The 20,417-nt window shown below is 42.1% G+C and overlaps 1 protein-coding gene across 7 annotated transcripts in view; it reads left to right on the forward strand.

Annotated features, from left to right (window-relative positions):
- Positions 1-20,417, forward strand: part of ABLIM3 (actin binding LIM protein family member 3) — a 119,561-nt gene that overhangs the window by 27,496 nt on the left and 71,648 nt on the right. For all 7 annotated transcript variants that reach the window (XM_005558207.4, XM_065546947.2, XM_065546948.2 and 4 more), the window contains exon 3: positions 14,835-14,972. In XM_005558207.4, the coding sequence (XP_005558264.3) occupies positions 14,835-14,972 (138 nt within the window). The remainder of the gene's footprint in view (positions 1-14,834; positions 14,973-20,417) is intronic.

Below are 20,417 nucleotides of genomic sequence, written 5' to 3' on the forward strand. Positions count from 1 at the left end.
CTGAGCTCAAGTGCTCTGTAAGGGATTGGTCTATATGACTTGATAATGGGTAGGCCAGGAAGGGGAATATGAGGAGCCAAGGATGAATTTCAATTTATCATGTTGAAGGACTGACTTTGGTTTGCACAAGTGACACTATCACATGCTGGCTCTGAAATCTGAAGGGACAGAGCTCGGAAGACATGACGGAGCGAGAAAAAATACCTTTGCCCATCTGCCCATCTCTCTGCCAGCATAGCCACCTGTGTTGTTCATGTCTGCCTGATGGGAGATGGCTTTAATAACAGACCTAAAACAGCTCTTCCTAAAAGGAACAACAACTTTAGAAAAGAAAAACCATCTGCCAGGGCTGAGTGCATTAAGTGTGTGTTTAATCTAACTGTATTGGGACATTTTTTCAATGCCAGTTGACTTTTTTAAACATTTGTGAAAGTTGGCAAACATATCAGAGAAAATATACTTTGTAATACTCGAAGGATATTGGCACATTATATGCTGACAGCACTTTTGATACACATTAGTATCAGATATCAAGATTTCAAAAATTCTCTCAGTGCTGAAGACTATGCGAAGATCTTCTTTCTAGTCTCTAGCCCAAGACGTATTGACCTTTAGTGAGGAAAAGAATCTCCAGAGGAGCTTGTTTAAAATGTAAAGCTCAATTCGGAAGTCTGGGATGGGGCCCAGGAATCTGTATTTTAACAATTCCGCTCCCCACCCTGGTGATTCTGAAGCAGGTGATCAGCTGACCACTTTGAGAAACACTCATACAGTCAAACCACCTTGAAGGAATCTGTTCCAGTTCCTTCCCACCACTGACTTTGCTGTAGGACCCCCCAACCACTGACTTTGCTATAGGACCCCCAATCTTATGGTAACTCTGCTTGGCTAATTTGTTCATATCCGGAGCTGCTCCAGAAAGCTTTCCTAACTGCGTAGATGCTAGAATGTTTGCAGCGACAAGTCACAGCCCCCGGCTAAAACTGGCTTGAACAATCTAAACACGTTTATTTGACATAACAGGAATCCCAGAGAGGGCCAGTTCCAAGGTAGGCTAATTCAGAGACTCAGCAACACCATCAAGACCCAGATTCCTTCCATCTTAAGGAGCTCTCCCCTCAGAATCCATCATGGATTCCAGGGCTGCAGTTCCAGCATCACATGTGCATAACGACCTCCATCCAAGAAAACCTTCCCAGGGCCCTCTCCCACTCCAGGGGACCTCCCTGGTATCTCATTAGCCAGGAGTATTTCACATGTCTTTGCCTAAATTAAATCATTGGCAAAGGAACGAGATTACTAGGATCAGTTTTCACCAAACAAGATTCCCTCCCCAAGTCAGGAAAGGTCACAACCTTTCTCAAAAGACATGGCTGCTCAGGGGAGATTAAACAAAAATTGGTTCCTCCAGGAAAGAGATTCTGTTCACAGAAGAAGGAGTGGCTGCTGGGAAGCAACTATGTCTGCCACAATACTCCTCTTCCTCTCCCACCATTCCCCCACTGGAGTGTGAGTCACATGAGGGCAGAGGCCATGCTCACCTGGTCCATCATTCAATCTCCAGCAATCTCCACGCTATGGCTCATATTAGATACAGAAGGTGTATCGGCATGAAGTGGCCCTGAAATGTTTGTTTAATTTAAATTAATGGAAGATTGTGATTTTGATGGAGAATTGTGAGTAATTAGGACATAAATTAGTTCATTCCAAGTGAAAAAACCCTAACTGAAGCTAGCTCCTGTCTCTTTTTTAAACTTTTATATTAAGTTGGGGGGTACTTGTGCAGGTTTGTTATATAAGTAAACTTGTGTCATGGGGGTTTGTTGTACAGATTATTTCCTCACCCAAGTATTAAGCCTATTACCTACTATTTATTTTTCCTGATCCCTCCTCCCACCCTCCAGTGTACTATGTTGGTTTGTATATTGGGAAGCACAGTGGCTTCAGATCCAGGAAAATCCACAGACTTAAATGATGCATGCATTCAGGGTTCTGTTCTCTCTCTCTCTCTCTTTCTGTCTCTCTCTCTCTCTCTCAATCTCTCTCTCCCTGTCTCTCTCCATCTCTAACAGGTTCTCTCAACATGTGGAGCAAGATGGCAAAGGAGCCCCAGACTACCTCCTGGTTGGCTTAGCAACCAGGAGGCTTTTCTAAGAGCTCTTGCAGAAAAACCTCAGAGAGAATTAGGTCATATGCCTGCCAATCATACGGAAAGGGGATTGGGCTGTTCTGATTGGCCTAACCATTACTCCCCCACCTCATGCTGGGACAGGCCCCACCCAAACCCCATGGAGTGGTTTCCCTACAGGAAAGAGATTCTACTGCCAGATGAAGCAGAGAGCAGATGCTGAGCAGGCAAAACAACAGATGTCCACTACGTTTGTGGGTGAAAAACGCTGTGTGCAGGGCATTATACATGGGCCAAACCATAATTGAGAACTCCTTGCTGATACTCACAGAGATTAAATAATTCCCCCAGACTACACAAATTCAGTTTGAAACTTTGAATGATGCTTTGTTTCCTAAAGATAAAATGGGATGTTTGTCCATTGATTTGGGGGAGATCTTTAAATTCTCTTATCTCAAAGGATGTCTCAAAATACTCCTTATCTTTCCTCCTACTGTTTTTGGTCTTTTTCTTCTGTATTTTTCTTGGTTACTTATTATGTCTTGACTTCTTAGTCCCATGTATCATGTACCAACACAGCCTAATAAAAAAAATTAAAATGCCATCTTTCCATGGTAGTTTTCCTAATTTTTCTTTCTCTCTTCTCCCCTTCCTAATCAGGAATAATGCATAAAAATCATCTCACTGCATGTATTGTCCTCTCTGATTCTTTTACCAAGTTCTACCTTAGATTGTAGCTACTTGTGGATATAATTTAGTCATTTAGTCAGTCATTTCTTTGAAATACAAAAATCAAGTGCCTACCAGTACTGGGCTTAGCATTAGAGATGCAATAAAAAGCAACCTCCCCTACCCTAGCCTGGAACTTCCTTTAGGGTAGAAAGTGTTTTTACTTTATCTTTACATCTCCACATGGTTTAGTCTCTTTTTATTAGTAGTATTACTATCATTATCATTATTATTATAGCAAGCTTTTGCTTAGCACTTACCATATGCCAGAAAATGTGATAAGTGCTTTATGTATATTGCATCTTATTCTTTCAAAAATCTTGAAAGGAAGGTAAAATATGACTATCCCCATTTTACAGATGGAGAAGCTAAAGCTCAGTGACACAAAGCGCCTTGCTCACACTTGCACACACTGAGAGGTCTGTAAGAGGCACGGCCTGAATTCAAACCCAGATCTGACAGGTTCCATACCCTATTCGCTCTCCAGCTGACATAAGCTTTCCCATAAATGCCCAGTAGAACATGGAGATTGGCTTCTGCTTTCTGTGAAGATTAAGGTTAGGATCTGACAGCTTGTGTATGGAAGGCAGGATGTGGACTTTGGGTTGAGAGTCCTGTAGTGAGGATAAATCTGCAAAGCCCACATCTCGTCCTGACTGCTATTGTGACCACTGACAGACATCCCTGAGGCTTCATCAGTTTGGCCCCAGTCCATGCCTTCCCAATCTCAAATATATCTCCTTGAAGGGCCTTGTGCCCCAGTTTCTTCATTAGCAAACAGTGAAGTTTGGCATAGACCAGATATCCAATAGAACACTCCATAGAAGGAAAACACTATTTCTTCATTGTCCACTAGAGTAGCCACTAGCCACATGTGGCTATTGAGTACTTGAAATTGGCTAGTTGGACTGGGGGACTGAATTTTTAAGTTTAACTAATTTTAATTTAAATAATCACAAATGACTAATGGCTACCATTTTGGACAGCGCAAAGTTAGAAGAATTTGTATCATTCTTTGACTTGTGATCTTTTACATACCCTAGAGAAGGATGTTTTAAATTATGTGGTGCAACCCATTGCCAGATCCTGAAATCGACGTATGGGGATGCAAATAACATTTTTTAATGAAATGGCATAAAATAATGAAATAGAATGGAATAAAAAAATAAAATAAAATATCAGTACACATCACGTGCACTACAAAATTTTGATTGTACTAAGTTTTGACTATGAAAGTTTTGTTTCACATATTTGTGAACTGAGTCATTATGCAAAATTAATTTCGTCCAGTGGGTCACGGTCAAAAAACGTTTGAAAACCACCGCCTGCCCGTGAGTAATGTCACCGAGACCTTGAGAGTGTCATGCTTCTGTGGTGTGTCCCCATCCACCCAGGGGCTCTGCAAGACCTCATTCCAGAATATTCTGTTCTTCCAGATCCCACAGGCATGTGGTGAGCATGTGACTTCCCTCAGATGGTGATTAAAAGTGACTTTGTGGTCATCTATCTGTCTGGATGCAGAGACCCCAAATTGGAGGCCCACAGGCAGGATTTAGCCCCCACAGATAGGCCTCCTTGGAACCTTGACATATTTGTGCATGGCCATAATCCCCTGAGGCCCAGTAATTTTTTCCCCTTTAGGTGGCCCAGACTCTCCAGATTGGTCCCTTTGGGTCAATTTTTCCATTTACATGACCTGCCTGGCCTCTAAAAACATGTCATATTGTGACCTGTGTTTAATATGCTTAGAAAATTATAACTGAAAGGAAACAGAGATGACAGAATGCAACTCTTGTACTTTGTAAATGGGAAAACAACAGCCTGGAGATGGGGAGTGTCCTCCCTGAGGCCTCACAGAAGCTGAATGACAGACAAGGAACTGGTTCTCTCTCCCAAGGAAGAACCAGATGTTAGCAAGAATTGCAGTATGACAGAGGAGAAAGAAGAAAGAAAAGCAGAAGGGGAAAGAGGGGAGGAGAGTGAATGAACAGGGAGAGAGAGGAGCAAGAGGAAGGGACGGAATTGGAGTGGTGGTCAGGCTGTCCTCACAGCCCTGGGGAATGGGACCCTGGCTAGCAGTTCAGATTTCTGAGGGAAGGGTCCTGTCACATGGTGTGATCACTTCCGATAAGCTTCTAGTGAGCGGACGACTGCGGAGGCCATCAGTGGGTAGTCCTGTAGGACTTTGAGCAATGGAAGGAGCACTTTGGACACAAAAAGGGGCCTCCAGTAGACCTCTGCCCCATAAGAATGGAGGATGCTTGCAACGGCTTCAGGAATTTCCTGACTCGCATTGTCTAGCCCTCATTTTGGCCTGCCCTCAGGCAAGTGTCCCTGATCTGAAACTGGAACTTCCCCAATGTTTCCTGCTCGTCCTGGTGTGGCCAGCATCGTAGAGACCCTGAGCCACAGGGCTGCATCTGTCAGGATGGGAAAGTGGAGGAGATGGGGCAGAAGGGGCCCTGGAAGCTGCCATGGGGTGGGATGAGGTCACAAGGGGTGACACTTCAGGCCCTACCCTACTTCAGTCACTGCAGCTCTGCATTCATCTGCCTGGCTTCCAGGTGGGGCTCATAGCTCCAAGGCCTGAAAGTGCCTGGCAGTACAGGAGAGAAGCTGGCCAGGGGTAAGGTAAAAACAAGAGGTAGGAACCATGGTGATCTGCAAGGATGTGAAAACAAACACCGGGCCATCCAAAGAAAGTCCTTCAGGGATCCACATCCAACGCAGGCAACCCCTGGTCTAGGGAATTTCCCTGAACGATGACCAGGGTGTCACAGGTTTGCATTCCATGCGTGGTTGGCAACAGAAACAGTATAACCTAGAGGCCATTTCATCATTTCATTTCAAGAAAGGCTTCATAGCTTTAAAAAAAAAAAAAAAAATTTCAGAGATGTCTAGACTAGGTATTTTCTCTATTCCCTCCACTCTGATACTTCCCTGGCATCTCGAGGAAAGCCGGGTTCACAGTTAAGATTCCTTGGATTTCCCCGCAATACATCAGTGCATGATGGCCTGCCAGCATCTCAGGAAGCAAGTGTTGTGTACATATTAAAACCTCTGGCTCAAGGGCCAGGAGACTGAGTCACTCATAGCACAAAGACAATTGCTGGCTTCCTAAAGTTCCTCTATTTCCAACATAGTTTCCAGGGCCCCAGACGAAACCCAAATAGTATTTTTCAGATAAGCTGGAGAGATGCTGCAAAGAGCACCACAGGCCTCCAGTGCAAGGCAACCCCATTCTCCCTGCTGGGGTCGAGGCAGTCCCTCCTCTCTCCTTCAGGATACACTGGGCAGAAGGAGGACCTGATGGAACACCCACTGGAGAGAAAGGAGATGAGAAGAAATTGAGCCCCTTCTAGAATTGCTGATGCCTGTCTGAACCCTCACTCTAAAACCTATATGTGGTGTAACTTCAGGCTAATTATTCATCCTCTCTGTGCTTCACATGCTCATACAGAAAATGGGGATCATACGGTATCTGTCTCATGAAGTTGTGAGCATTAAATGAGAGGATGCTTGGGAAGCACATAGCACAATGCCTGGCACATAGTGATTGCTCCATTAATGTTAGTTGTTTTAGCTATTTTTACCGGCTCCTTTGTGTTCCTGACTGGGGGCTTTGTAAAGATCACAAAGAACTGACTCAGCAGTGACAAGAGAGTATGTGGTGATTGGCAGAAGCCCACTCCAAAGTGGAAAAAATGCCCAGACTGGTAGACACCCTAGGGATATCTCCCCTTCTCTATCAAATCTTCTTTATTCCTCAGCTACTTTTTATACCACTGTGTATATCATGCTCTTAAAACCCATGACCAAGTGTAGCCAGATGGTATTTTTGAAATATTAACTAGGGTTTCCTTTACCCACCACTCTTGTGCCTTTCCCTCTATTCAGTGAGCAAGGCCTCGGGCTGGGATGGGCAGCAGAAAACAGGGACAAAAGGGGTGGCTTCCTAGCTTTTGAATTTTAAAAGCCTGTCCCTTTAGAAGAACAGAAGGATTTATGACAAAGCTAAATATTCTAGAGAAAGCATAAGTTAGGGAGGGCAGAAAGGGCTCCTTTACGCCCAGCTAATAAGAACGGTTCCCCAGCCCAAGGGTAGGGAGGAGAATCTTGGGGAAAGAAATGAGAACACAGATCTACTTGACTACTTTGAAAGGGGCCCTGTGCTGAGCCCGCAGACACAGGCACAGTCAACAGCAGAGGAGGAAAGAGGAGAGGAGGGAGGGGCAGCAACCCGGCAGCTGAAACTTCATTTTCACTTATCTTGAAATAGGAACCGGTTGAAATACAAGAAATAAAGAACTCTCTGATGTTATGGGCTGCCATTTAGTCCTCCTTGCTTGTGAAGCTTGCTGCAGTGAAGGCCCCTTTGGGTCTATCTAACCCAAACCCTTTCTGCTGGAGCTGCCGTGTGGCAGCTGGCTGTCAGACAAGAGCAGTCTGGCTGGCCAAGAGCATGCCGTTCTGACACATGTCCCGACAACACGTTTCTGAAGAAGGCGGCGCGAGCCGTGTTGCCAGCAACACGCCATAACCATGGAGCATGCCGATGAGCCTGGCAGAGGGAAGCTGCGGAGGAGTTTCTGTTGCAGCAAAGGTTTTACAACATGCTCCTGGGAAGACAGGCTGTGTTACTGACCCGCTGACATGGGAAACTGCAGCCAGGCCGGGGCCATCTGTGAAAGGACCCAGGGGTTCCCAGAGGACTCGTACTTCCGCCCTGCTGCAGCTGCCAACACCTGCAGCGCCTGCATCTCTCTGGGGCCCAGCACACACACCTGTCAGGCTTTACCTGCCCATGCCAGGGATGCTGCCCAAAGCTGACATCCCTGGCCCTGGAGCAGCAATCACTGCTTCTTCATCACCTGCCAGGGATGCTGAATTGCTCTTCCTATTTCCTGGCCTGTACTCTAGTCACCTCCAATCATTAGTTTTACATCTTCTTAAACTGTTTTTTAAAACAACTGGGTAATAGATGACTACTATTAGGGAAAAGTTAGATACCCCTTTACCCCCACTTCCCACTTCCCCCCCAGAGGTAGCCATTCCATTGGCACTGTGGCATTGCAGGCAGTTGAGCTTAGTGGTAAGAGCCTGGGTTTGAAAGTCAGACTGTCTGAGTTCAGATTCTGCCTCTGCCATTTACTAACTGTGTGACCTTGGACAAGGGGCCTCAGGTCTCTAAGTTTCATTCTCCTGTAAAATGAAGATAATAGTATCCCCTCTTGAGTTACGAGGGCTCAATGAGATGACATATGTAAGTGGCTGAGGACACTGCCTGACATAGAGGACCCACCCTCTAAATATTATCTATTATCTTTCAAGACCTTTCCTTATGCATTAACTTCATGCATGGCTTCACTTCCAAACCCTCTCCTATGTTATGCTTCTGCATCTTGGAACATGCACCCCCAGCCCACTAACTCTAACCCTAAACGTCAGCATGACCTCCAGACTTAGGATAATTTAGCCTCTTGTGAACTCTCCCCACCTCACCCTCTCTGGCCTCTCTCATTTTGTGGTCCAAGAACAGATACCTCCATGCACTGAGGCTAGCAGCAGTTGCTGTGTGAGTTTTTCTTGTCCTCTTCTGCCTTGTCCTCTGGGTCTCAGCTTTCTCATCTGTTAAGTGAAACCACTGGACCAGTTCAGCCATCCTTTTCTTTGTTCTGCAAGTATGAATGAAACAATGACACAACGAGATGGGCCTGGCTCACTTTGTGCCTGGCACTGAGGTGTAATGGTGAACCGGAAAGCTATGGTCCCTGCCCTCAGGGAGCTCACAATCTCATGTATACGAATAGCCTCCCAGGCCCTTTCTGCTCTAAAGCCTACTCCCAAGTATTCATACAATGAATGCAGATGAATGCCACAATGAGGTGACACCTGCACGGCCCTTGGGGTTACCAGAAGCAGTTCTTGTAATCTCCCTATCAGAGTTTTCAGAAAACAAATCACTCATTTATTCTAAGTAAGCATACACAACAAACACACTGATGCCTCCCCTGGAAACAGCAGATGTGCCCAAAATACAACGCCCTAGGATAACGTAGATCATAACCCCTCTTCCTCGCACAGGGAAACACCCAGTTCACACAGTTCTCTGCAGAATGTATCAAAAGCATGCCAGCCACCTACCTCTGCAGCCACACAAACCCATAAGCAAAGAGACCTCCGGAGACGGGGAGAAAGAAGAGGTTGCTTATAGTGGTGAATGGTCTGCAGCCAACGGGTTCTTTTCTTGGCAGTCAGCAAAAAGGAAACACCAGCAAACCTTTGCTGGACTTGTCAGAAAATGAATCTGAGAAATATTTGAGCAAAGCTCCATGGGTAGCTGATAGGGGTGATTTAGAAAGAATCCCTGCACTGGGTTGGGGGTAAGGAGACATGGATTCAGGGATCCTTTAATATTAATTATTGCTTATTGAGGCCAAGCAATGCACTAAGCACTTTTATATAATTTAAGTAATTTAATACTCACAAATTACTTCAGTTATTCTTACTCTAAAGATGAGGAAACTGAGGGGGGGTTTATGTAAATTGCTCAAGATCACACAACCAGCAAGTGGCAGGGCTGGAATCCAAGCCCAGTGACTCCAGCATCCATTCCTTACCCGCTGTGTGGTGTGCTTCTCGCCCCTTTCAGTGTAACGATCCCATGACTCTGTGGCCTCACTGTAGGAAACAGGATCGGCGCCTGGGCCCTGGCTCAACTCTGAAATCAAACCGGAGGCCCCTGCTGTGAAGTACCAGATCCTCTCATATACAGGCCCCACCTTGATGTTTCAGGCAGCTGCTTTCTACCTGCGAAATGCCTGGACCCACACTTGGATCTTCTTTGGTATTTAGCGGATGCCTGTGAACACTCTGAGTTTTGAGCTCTAATTGAGAAGCCAAGGTGTGAAAGCGGCTGCACCCTGCATGCTTAGGTGTGGCATCCCCTGGGCCCTGGGCTGCTGTGTGCTCATTGCTGAACCAGTGGATTCTCTGCTTGATGTTTCACCTTTCAACCAGAAGTTCCACTGTTTATATTACACTCCCAGCCAATTATTCACAGTTGCTAACGCTGTCTCCAAGTCAGTTTTGCCACTCTTTTAATTATACACCGGCATAGCATTGGTGCTCCTACCGTTTAAAGACTACTTTAAAGACACTCTATTAAAATGTGGGAACATTTGTATCTACAAGGTCAAGCTACTCTCAGGAGAGGAAAAAACTGTGCAGGCAGCACATCAGTGAAAGAACATAACTTAGGTCACATTGCTTATAGGAGAGGAATCGTGTCGTTAGCTGTTTTTAAAAGAGACTAATAAATCTGATAACTTAAAGCAAAGTCTCGTTTAAAAGTGAGACCAGTTACTGGAGAGGAGAGAGTGTGGAGGGAGAGACAGAGTCACAGAAGAGGACACACAAGGCAGAATCATGTAATTGGAGGGACCTGTATGGATCATTTTGTTCAACCTCTTCTATAGAGGGAATTGGGGTCAAAGAAGTTAGATGATGTGCCCAAAATTAGAACAGTAGGTAACAGCAGAGAGGGAGTTGGAACCCAGGTTACCCCAGCCACACAGAGACAAAGAACAACAGATAAGAGAGGGAGGAAAAGTCAGGTGGAGAAACTGGATGCTGAATTTGTTTACTGTTATGTTCAACTCCCGTGCTCCTTTTATTTACCTGGAGGTCGGTCACACTTCCCCTTCCAATATGTTGTTTTGCTCCAACAACTTGAAATTATCTCTAAAATTTGGGAAGAGCTTTACTTACAAATTTAGTTGTGGAATTAAGATGTACTTTTTCATAGAACTCTAAAGATTTGGTATGCATACAAAAGAGGGCTTAATGTTTCAGATCCCTAATTTTTAATCTCAGAGGCATTGATAAGTTGTTTTTTGTTTTTTGTTTTGTCTTAAAAAATTATACCGACAGCCATTGGCAACTGATTTACTTGCTTTTATTCTTGGAAAGATTAGGATTGTTCAGTCTTTCAGTGCCTAAAAGTGTGTGATTTCTTTAAAAATTAGCATTTATTTCACTGCTCATGATCTTTTATTTCCAGGTCAAATTCAGGATGGGTGACTGTGTAATTGGTTCCAATTGCAAATTGTTTAAGTACAACTTTAGAACTCTTTGAGGATAAAAACGAATCATTTTAGTGTGAGGTGATATTTCTAAATTAATTTGTACATGTTATTTTTATATTTCCAGGATTCAACCAAGTTTCATTTCTTTTCCCTCTGCCTGGTGTTTTGTGGTTTTTATTGTCTTTTTTTGTCGTTGTTGTTTTTAACTATCAGGCTGCACTGTCATTATGGTAGCCACTAATCACTTGTGACTATTTAAACGTAGATTTATTTTAATTAAAATTATATTTAATTTAAAATTAAGTTCCTCAGTCACACTAGTTACATTTCAAGCGCCCAGTGGTCACCTGTGACTATTATGTTAGACAACTTAGATCTCTGGAACATGTCTATCATCTCAGAATGTTCTAGTGGATGACACTAAGGGCAAGTAACTGGGAATGTCTGTCTTGGGCACCCTTTATTGGCCAGTAATGTAAAAAGAAGCCAGAGGTTCTCTGCATGCATTTCAGAAATTGATCACATAATCCATAAGGTCTAAACGTTGCAGCTTCATGGATTATCTCACAAATGAGCAGAGCTAATGTCCTTTAAGGCTTGTGACTAGTCTCAAATGTTGCTCTCAAGGGTAGGCAGTTTCTAACATAAAAGGTAGTTCAAATATTCATGTGTAAGCAAATTTGGAATTCAAAAGACATTCACCCATAAGAAAAATGTTATAAATCATGTGACTGAAACTTTGCATTTTCTGAAATAAAAATTAGTGGAAATGGTAACCAGCAGAAAATCAACAAATGTTAATGTTTCAGGGCAGTTATAGATTGGTAGGAAGAAGTATACACACACCCCCAATACACATGTACACACACACACAGAACAATGTTAGATTAAGTTTCTGATTTAATTAGCCAAGAATATAAAATCTTACTGGAAGTGAGTTGGCTTACAGGGCAGGAGCAGGGATGTGGCATATCCCAGCCTAGCTTCCCTTGACACCCAGAGTTCCTACTTCCAGTCTGCATGAGGAAAGGTCTTGCCACACCTGTGAGCTCAAATCTTGTTATACCACTGTTCTTTTATAATCACAGCTTACATCAGCAATCTGGAAGAACTCACACCAACAATGTATGAATTTTTGCTTATGGGACTATTTACAAACATCAGACATTTCTAGAGCTCTGGCCACATACAGCATCAGCAAAGCAGCATCCTTCTCTTGAAGGGATGCAGCAGGGTTAGGGCTGGGGTCCCATCACTACTTCAGCCCCAGAAAATTTTATTTTCCCAATCCATTCCCCTCGCTCTGATTTTACGCTTTTTTATCCGGGTGGTTCAAAGACTGAGTTCTCATGGAAGACCATGCTCACAAATCCACTTTCCCAGAAAATCAAATCCAATTAGAAAAAATCAAATTGATCTAAGAAGTTGACTCTTGAACAATAAGACAGGTTGAATTAGAGGAGGTAGATGAAAGTTTGTGCAGTGATCCTGGAGGGACTGTTGGAGACTTCTAAGAGCTCTCAGCATTAATGGTGATGATTGTACTATTCATTCTTATTTTATTTTCAGACTCACAGCTTTGTTTCCCTTGGCAATGGTAGATCACCACACTGCTCATATAAACAGAATCTATATTTTTCTCACAAATTCAGGGCAGAAGAGAGAGTGAAATATTTTCCAGGGAACATTGAGTAAGAATCAGAAAAAGAAAAGAAAATAAGATTAAAGAGAATGTTTATGAACATTCTAGGGGGTGGGGAAGGATTGCTTAGAGCTGCAGGGGGGATGTGATGGCCGTGATACCAGTGAACGTTTGCGGAGCACTTAATGCAGTTTTTGAAATATTTTGCATGTATTGACCTATTTAATGAGTTATTAATGATTTAGTTAACTAGCTGATTCATTTGATTTTTGTCTTAAATTTAAGACAGAGAAAAATAGATGAATAATGTGCATAAACTCCATGAAAGAAAGATTGTGAGAAGTATATTATTCTTCCACCCCAGTTAGCAAAGTTGTCAGAAACCACAGTTTCAGTGCTAAGCAACCAGCTCTTTGCCCTATAGCATGCTTGTGATTCAGGAAACCTGTAAATGGGAGATGATCAGAAGTCCTGATTTCCTGTTCCTCTTTAAAAGGAGGAGGGCAGATGAGATCAGTTTTGGAGATCATAGGCCTCTTTGAGAATATGAACAGAGCTACAAGATAATGTACATAACACTAAATTTAATTAAAGAGAAGTGTCAGACCGAGGTTATGCTGCAGTCTCAGAGGCAATGACAGCAGAGATTTCTTCTTGCTCATGATAGAGGTTTATGATGGGTTAGTTTGGAGTTCTGTTCCATGACTTCTCAATCTGGATCCAAGCTGATGCATCCTGCACACCATCTGGGGTAACATTCATTGCTGGGTGAGGGAAAAGGCAATATAGCAGATCACATACTGGCTCCTAAGGCTTCCAATTGGAAGGGACATGCACAATTTCAATTCACATTTCACTGCCAAGCAAGTCACCATGTGCAATCCTCCATGTGCCTAGAAGAAAAGCTTCAAATTTCCAGTGAACAGGCATAACTACCACACAGGGTCAAGAATCCCCAAAGTAGGTGAGCTCTAAATTCCTTTGTAGTTCAAGGTTGCTGTGAGTCCAGATTGATTTATGATATGCTTATTCAGAGTTTATCCAGGAAGTCTACATACATAAATGATAGGTACCAATTCCCCCTCAATCAGGTGGTTATCTTTATAACCAGGACAAGAGTGAGCCTTCTCCTAATAAGGTATGAGCAGAAGTTTTTGGACTATTCCTTCAACTTTGAGTGAGAATTGAAGAAATAAGTAATTCTCTCCCCAGTGCCACAGGGGTTTTCTACAAGAGAGAAGAGTAAGTCTCTCAGTGGCAAAGTTACCTCAACAGCTTATGCATAATGAGATCAAACCAGACAGTTACCAACATTCCTTCCAACCATGAGATTTTGTGCTCTAGGCAGGTGCCTAATGAAATATCAGATGACTAGATTTTAGAATGGCCAAGCCAAGTGTATCTCAGAAAAGGATATCTAGAAAAGTAGCCATGAAATGGTCTTAGCATTCTCGCTTTGGCAGCACATATACTAAAATTGGAGATGGTCTTAGCAAGAGAATAATAGACCCAATAAGCTAGTAGAACTCTTAAGCATCATCAAGTGCTGGCCACTCAACTGCAGCTCCCAGTGACTTCAACCCTTTCATAATCTCCACCAGTATTTTTTTCTTAATTATATACATGTAACATTTTCCCAGTCTTATGGAAAGTGCTGTTCAAAGGCAGCTTTGAGATGAGTTCCCTTGTTAGCCTCCCTCCAGCCAGAGTGCCTCCCGTTCCCTTCATGCCTTCCTTATAAAAGTCTGTGCTACCTTTGACCACCCTCATTTGATAGACATGAAAATTTAGGCCCAGAGAGGGGCTGTAACTTGCTTAACTCAAAAGCCATTTGTCACCCACTTCTTTGAAACTTCTGAGTCAATTGCAAGTCCCAAATTCCCTTGGACAAGTTTGGGGCCTAATTTTAATTTAAAGCTTACTCAAAAGATGGTATTTCTGATAATTTACCTTGAAATACTCTATGTCCTCTTATTTGTCTTCATTCAGGGATTTGGCTTGTGTTCTTGCAAGGAAAGGCTATGCTCACTCAAAAGTCCTTGCTTGCTTAAGGAGGTCTATGGACATGTCTCATACCACTCAGTGCTACCTTAGCTTGGCAGTCATCCTGATGATGAATTGAAGATACTTTGCACATCATTTCTTCCCCTTCAGCTTTTTCTTCCAGCTATAGTTATGATAATGTCTTGCAGCAGACTTGGTAAAGAATCAGGGCCTCTGGATAGTGATCTCTTTGTTTCTCTTACAGTTCCTTATCAGCAGAATCCTTATAATCCACGGGGCAGCTCCAATGTCATCCAGTGCTACCGCTGTGGAGACACCTGCAAAGGGGAAGTGGTCCGCGTGCACAACAACCACTTCCACATCAGATGCTTCACCTGTCAAGGTAGGAGGCTCAGCTCCCCCACCCTCTTCTTAGATTCCTGCCCATTCTTGCACCACCAGGTCATGCCTCAGGGGCAGAAAGGACAAACATAGGCAGCTGGAACATCTACAAAGACCTAAAGAGACTTTCCCTGAGCCTCTTCTTATGAGATTCTCCCTTAGGATGAGGGCAGTGTGTTGGTACGTGAGGGAGACAAGGATCCTGGTAACTTTGGAGGGGCAGGTGCTGACCCAGAAGGAAAAAGACTATCCTGCAAACTTAACTTACTCATCGGAAGAGACTCCTGGTTTGTGCCTATAAATCAATGTGAGAGCAAATGAAAGTGCAAACTATCTTGGGTAAAATTCAGGATAGTTTTTTGTTTTTTTGTTTTTGTGTTTTTTTGGTGTTTTTGTGTTTTTTTGTTTTTGTGTTTTTGTGTTTTTTTGTTTTTGTGTTTTTGTGTTTTTGTGTTTTTTTGTTTTTGTGTTTTTGTGTTTTTTTGGTGTTTTTGTGTTTTTGTGTTTTTGTGGTTTTGTGGTTTTGTGTTTTTGTGTTTTTTTGAGATGAGTACCTATTCTATGACAGTGTGGCAATCTTCAAAGGTTACGTTTAACAAGGGAGAAGAGACGTCACCTTGGTAAAGTTTGTAATTTGAGAGCACATAGCTGTTAGGTCACCTTTCATTGTTACAGCTTACGCGAGGCTAATTTATATAATCCTAGACTCAACCAAGCTAAGAGTTCCTAAAGAAGATAGATAATTAGCAGCAGGAAAAGGGACTCAGCTGAAAGAGCACAGAGAGCCCTCTGGCCTGGGGGCAACACGCCCTTCCACAATGTCCCTACAAACATCTCTCCAGCCTCCGCATCTCGACCTCTTCGTCCAGGCTTCCCTAAGCTCCACAGAGCGGCCATTCTAATGTTGGATTGCCTGTGGGTTTAGTAAATGTTTGACCCAAAATTTGTTACTTTATTGTTGATCTTAGATTTGTCCTCATAAAGTCTGAAGAATACTTTGTATTTGCTTTTCCCTTTGACTGTTCTTCAGATACTCGTATCCAGGTCTTCCCCATGTCAAACTATTTCACAGGTCCTTAAATTGGGTCTCATCTTAAATGATTCCAACAGTGCCATCGTCCTGGAGTCTTCCTCTTTGATCCATTCTAGTGTGTCGCTGTCGTTCTTAAAGTATGATACTCAGAACAGATCACAGTTTTCGAGGTCTGGCAAATACAAAGGACTACATTTCCGTTGATGTAACTGAGATTGAACTGACTTCCTGAGGAGCCACTTCACACCACCAGCTTATATTGAATTTAATGTCAGTTGAAACCCCCGGTTCTTTTTATATCAGTAACTGCCTCAGTCTCATGCACCTGAGAGTGACTTCCCCTGCCATTGTGAAAATCCTGAACTGCTTTCTTCATGATCTAACTAGACTCTGCACTGAGCAAACAAATTACATATTCATATTTCCTAATTTGTTTATAGAGGCATATACGAGATACATTTTAACTGGTGTGATTTCAATTTTATATTGAGTATTGGCAAACCCCTTTAGTATAAGTTGAATTGCAAGAATATCTTGGTGAGTAATTATTTTTACACCCTCTGAAATTGAGGTAGGACAAAGGGTAAAGGCAAGGAAATTGTTCCGAAGTGGTTAAGGGTATAGTTATGTGATTATATTCTTAAGAGAATGTATCAGTTACCTTTTACTTAAGCAAAAACTTAATAGCTTAAACCAATCATTTATTTAGCTCATGATTCTCTGGGTTGGCTGGGCAGCGTTTCCCAGTTTCTAGCTCTGCTTATCTGTACTGGCTTCATCATGATGATATGCAGTCAGCAGGTGGGTCTGCTGGCAGTGGTTGGCAAGCTGCTAACCCGGGTGTCTCCACATAGCTTCTCATCCTCCAGTGGGCTGGCTTCGGCTTGTTCATATGGTAGTCTCAGAGCTCCAAGTACAAAGAGAGAACAAGCTTTAATAGGTAAGACCTTTTCAAACCTCAGCTTAATGTCCTGCTGTTGGCCAAAACAAGCCAAATGGCCAACCCAGATTCAAGGTCACGGAGAAATAAACTTTGCCTTTTGTAGGGGGATCTGCAGCATCAGATTTCAAGGGTGTTAATGCACAAAGGAATAATTTGACCATTTTCACATTTACCACACAGAGTTTGTGGAATCTCTTTCAAAGTAGATTTTAAGAGGGAAAAAAATAGACCAATATTTTTCTGAATATTTTCAATGTCCATTTGCTTAAAGGTAAAACAAATGAGAGGATTTTTATTTCCAACAGTAATCAACATGACAATTAAGTACCCTATTAGACAGTTTTCTCATCTAAATAATCTAAAATTTTTATGAATTTCTTTTACAACTATTTTAACATGCACTGCTGTGCTGACATGAAAGGAAGGAATCTACAAAGGTTAAAAATGGAAACAGAAACCCTGCTGTGACTCCCAATGCCTTATTTCATCCTGATAGTTTATCTTAAACCTTGGAGACCTTGAGCTTTTACTCTGTTGTCTAAATGGATCATGGAGAACAGGAGGCTAAGCTTAGCATCTAGTCAAAGTGGGAATCCAATAGGAGACTTATGTATACAGCTGTTTCCCCCTGAAAAAAATGTTCTCAGTGTATGAAGGATAAGAAATAAACTGGCTCTGGAGAGGGAGAGAGCAAGGAAACTTGCCTGTTCCAACTTTGGCACTGGGTAGAGGGGAATAAAACAGTGGCTCACTCCTGTAATCCCAGCACTTTGGGAGGCCAAGGCAGGAGGGTCATGAGGTCAGGAGTTTAAGACCAGCCTGGCCAACATGGTGAAACCCCGTCTCTACTAAGAATACAAAAATGTGCTGTGTGTGGTAGCAGGCACCTGTAGTCCCAGCTACTCGGGAGGCTGAGACAGGAGAATCGCTTGAACCCAGGAGGTGGAGGTTGCAGTGAGTCAAGATCGCGCCACTGCACTCCAGCCTGGTGACAGAGTGAGACTCCGTCTAAAAAATATATATATATATGAAAAATTGTTTATGAAAATATCTGTCCATAATCCACCCTTTATTCATGTACATTTATAATAAAAATTATAACAATATATAAAATATACAATAGAGTCAAGCAGAAAATCTAAGTTACAGCAGTCTCCCGCCTGGCAAATGGCAAAAGCAAATGATACTCCTCTTTGGAGGAACTCAACTTTATTCCAGGCCTCAAAGACTTTCCACACATAGCGTGATTATGAAAATGGGTAACTCACAGTCAGTCAAAAACTTACAAATTATAATGGAGTGAGAGCCAGCAGAAACAATGGCGAACAGAATCAGAACCTCAATGGCTTTGTATATTGAAATTTTCTGTCATTATATAATAACTATATTGATACATTTAAACAAACTAGAAAATATGAGCAAAAAAACGAACAGTACATTATAAGAAATAGTACAGAAGATTTGAAAAGGAAACAAGTAAAACTTCTAAAAACAGAAACATATAATCTTTGAAATTAAAAATTCAATGTATAAATTAAATAGCAGATTAGATGTTGCTAAAGAAAGAACTAATAAACCAGAAGATTTCATCCAAAAAATGTTATACAGATAATAGATCAAAAATATAAGAAGGTGGTAAAAAAAAAAAAAAAAAAAAAAAAAAAGAAGCTAATATGTGGAGAATATAGTGAGAGGTCCTGACATGTATTTCTAATCAGAGTTCTGGGGATACATAATAGAGAACATGAGTGGGAGGACAATATTTGAAGAGACAACAGCTATGAATTTTCTAGAGCTGTTGAAAGACACATATCCTTGAATCCAGAAAACCTAATAAATTCCTGCAGGAAAATTTAAAAGAAATCCACCTACACATACCAGAGTAAAACCTCAGATCATCAAAGAGCCAATCTTAAAAGCAGCCAGAGAGAAAAGACAAATCATCTGCATATAAATGGTAAATGGACAGACAGCTGACTTTTCAATAGCAACAAGGAAACTAGAAAACAGCAGAAGAGTATCTTTAATGGACTAAAAGAAATAACTATCAAGGAAAGATTATGTATTCAGCAAAACTATCTTTCTAGAACAAAGACAAACCTACAACTAAGATTATACTTAATGGTGAAAGACTGAATGTTTCTGTTAGATATGAGTTCTAAATTTCTTTTCAAAGAATTAATATGTCAGTATGTTCAATTCTTTGCCTTCTACTTTTAAACTTAACTTCCTTGTAAAGCAACCTTTTTCAATTACCTACTCCACCCTGACTCATTCCGATTACCTACTCCACCCTGACTCATTCCGATCACCTGTGCCACCCTAACTCATTCTGATCACATGCTCCACTCTAGTTCATTCAGATTACCTGCTACCTGCTCTGCCGTGACTCCCGCCAATGCACTCACCCTGTCATTCTCTTTAAATTAGCCAATCGGAATTAGTTTAGCCTGTGCTGTCTAATCCTAGCCAATAGGGGAACCACACAGCAGCAGGGGCCACGTGCCTCAGGGATAAGAACCCCTTCCCCTCCCTTGTCCAAGTGCACCCTCACCTTTGCTCCATCTGTAAGGGTGCACCCTGCTACAGAAGTAACTTGCCTTGCTGAGAATTAAAAAGAAAATTTTATATTCTAGTGCTATTCCTTTTGCGGCACCAAAACTTATATATAACATTTCCCTGTAAGATCAAAAACAAGACAAGGATGCCTGCTCTCACCAATTCTATTTGACATTGCATTTCAGGTTAGTGCTAGGTTAATTAAGGAAGAAAATGAAATAAAAGGCATCCAGATTAAAAAGGAAGAGGTACAACTATCTCTGTTTGCACATGACATGATCTTATACAGCAAATCCCAAGGAATACTAAAAATTTATTAGAAATAATAAGTTTATTAAGGTTTCAAGATATAAGATCAAATACCAAAATCAATTCTATTTCTATACTGTAGCAATAAAAAATCTGAAAATAAAATTGAGAAAACAGTTCCATTGGCAATAGCATCAAAGAAATACATAGGAATGAATTTAACAAAAGAAGTTCAAAATGTGTACTCTGAAAACTACAAAATGTTAAAGAAGGCCTAAATAAATAGAAAGGTGCCCCTTGTTCATAAATCAAAAGACTTGTTATTAAGATGGAAGCACTGGCTTGCAGATGGCTGCCATCTTGCTGCATCTTCACATGGCAGAGAAAGAAAGGGAGAGGGACAGCCAGCAAACTCTCTAGTGTCTCCTGCTGTAAGAGCACTAATCTCATCATGAGGGCCCCACCCTTATGATCTCATCTAAACCTAATTATCTCACAAAGGCCCGTCTCCAAATACTATGATGTTGGAGGTCAGGGCTTCAACGTATGAATTGGGGGTGGGGACACAATTCAGTCTATAGAAAATGCAATCCCTCTCAAAATCTCAGCTGGCTTCTTTGCCGAAATTGATGGTCTGATCCTAAAATTCATATGGAATTTCA

This window comes from Macaca fascicularis, chromosome 6, assembly GCF_037993035.2.
Source record: "Macaca fascicularis isolate 582-1 chromosome 6, T2T-MFA8v1.1".
Classification (NCBI taxonomy): domain Eukaryota; kingdom Metazoa; phylum Chordata; class Mammalia; order Primates; family Cercopithecidae; genus Macaca; species Macaca fascicularis.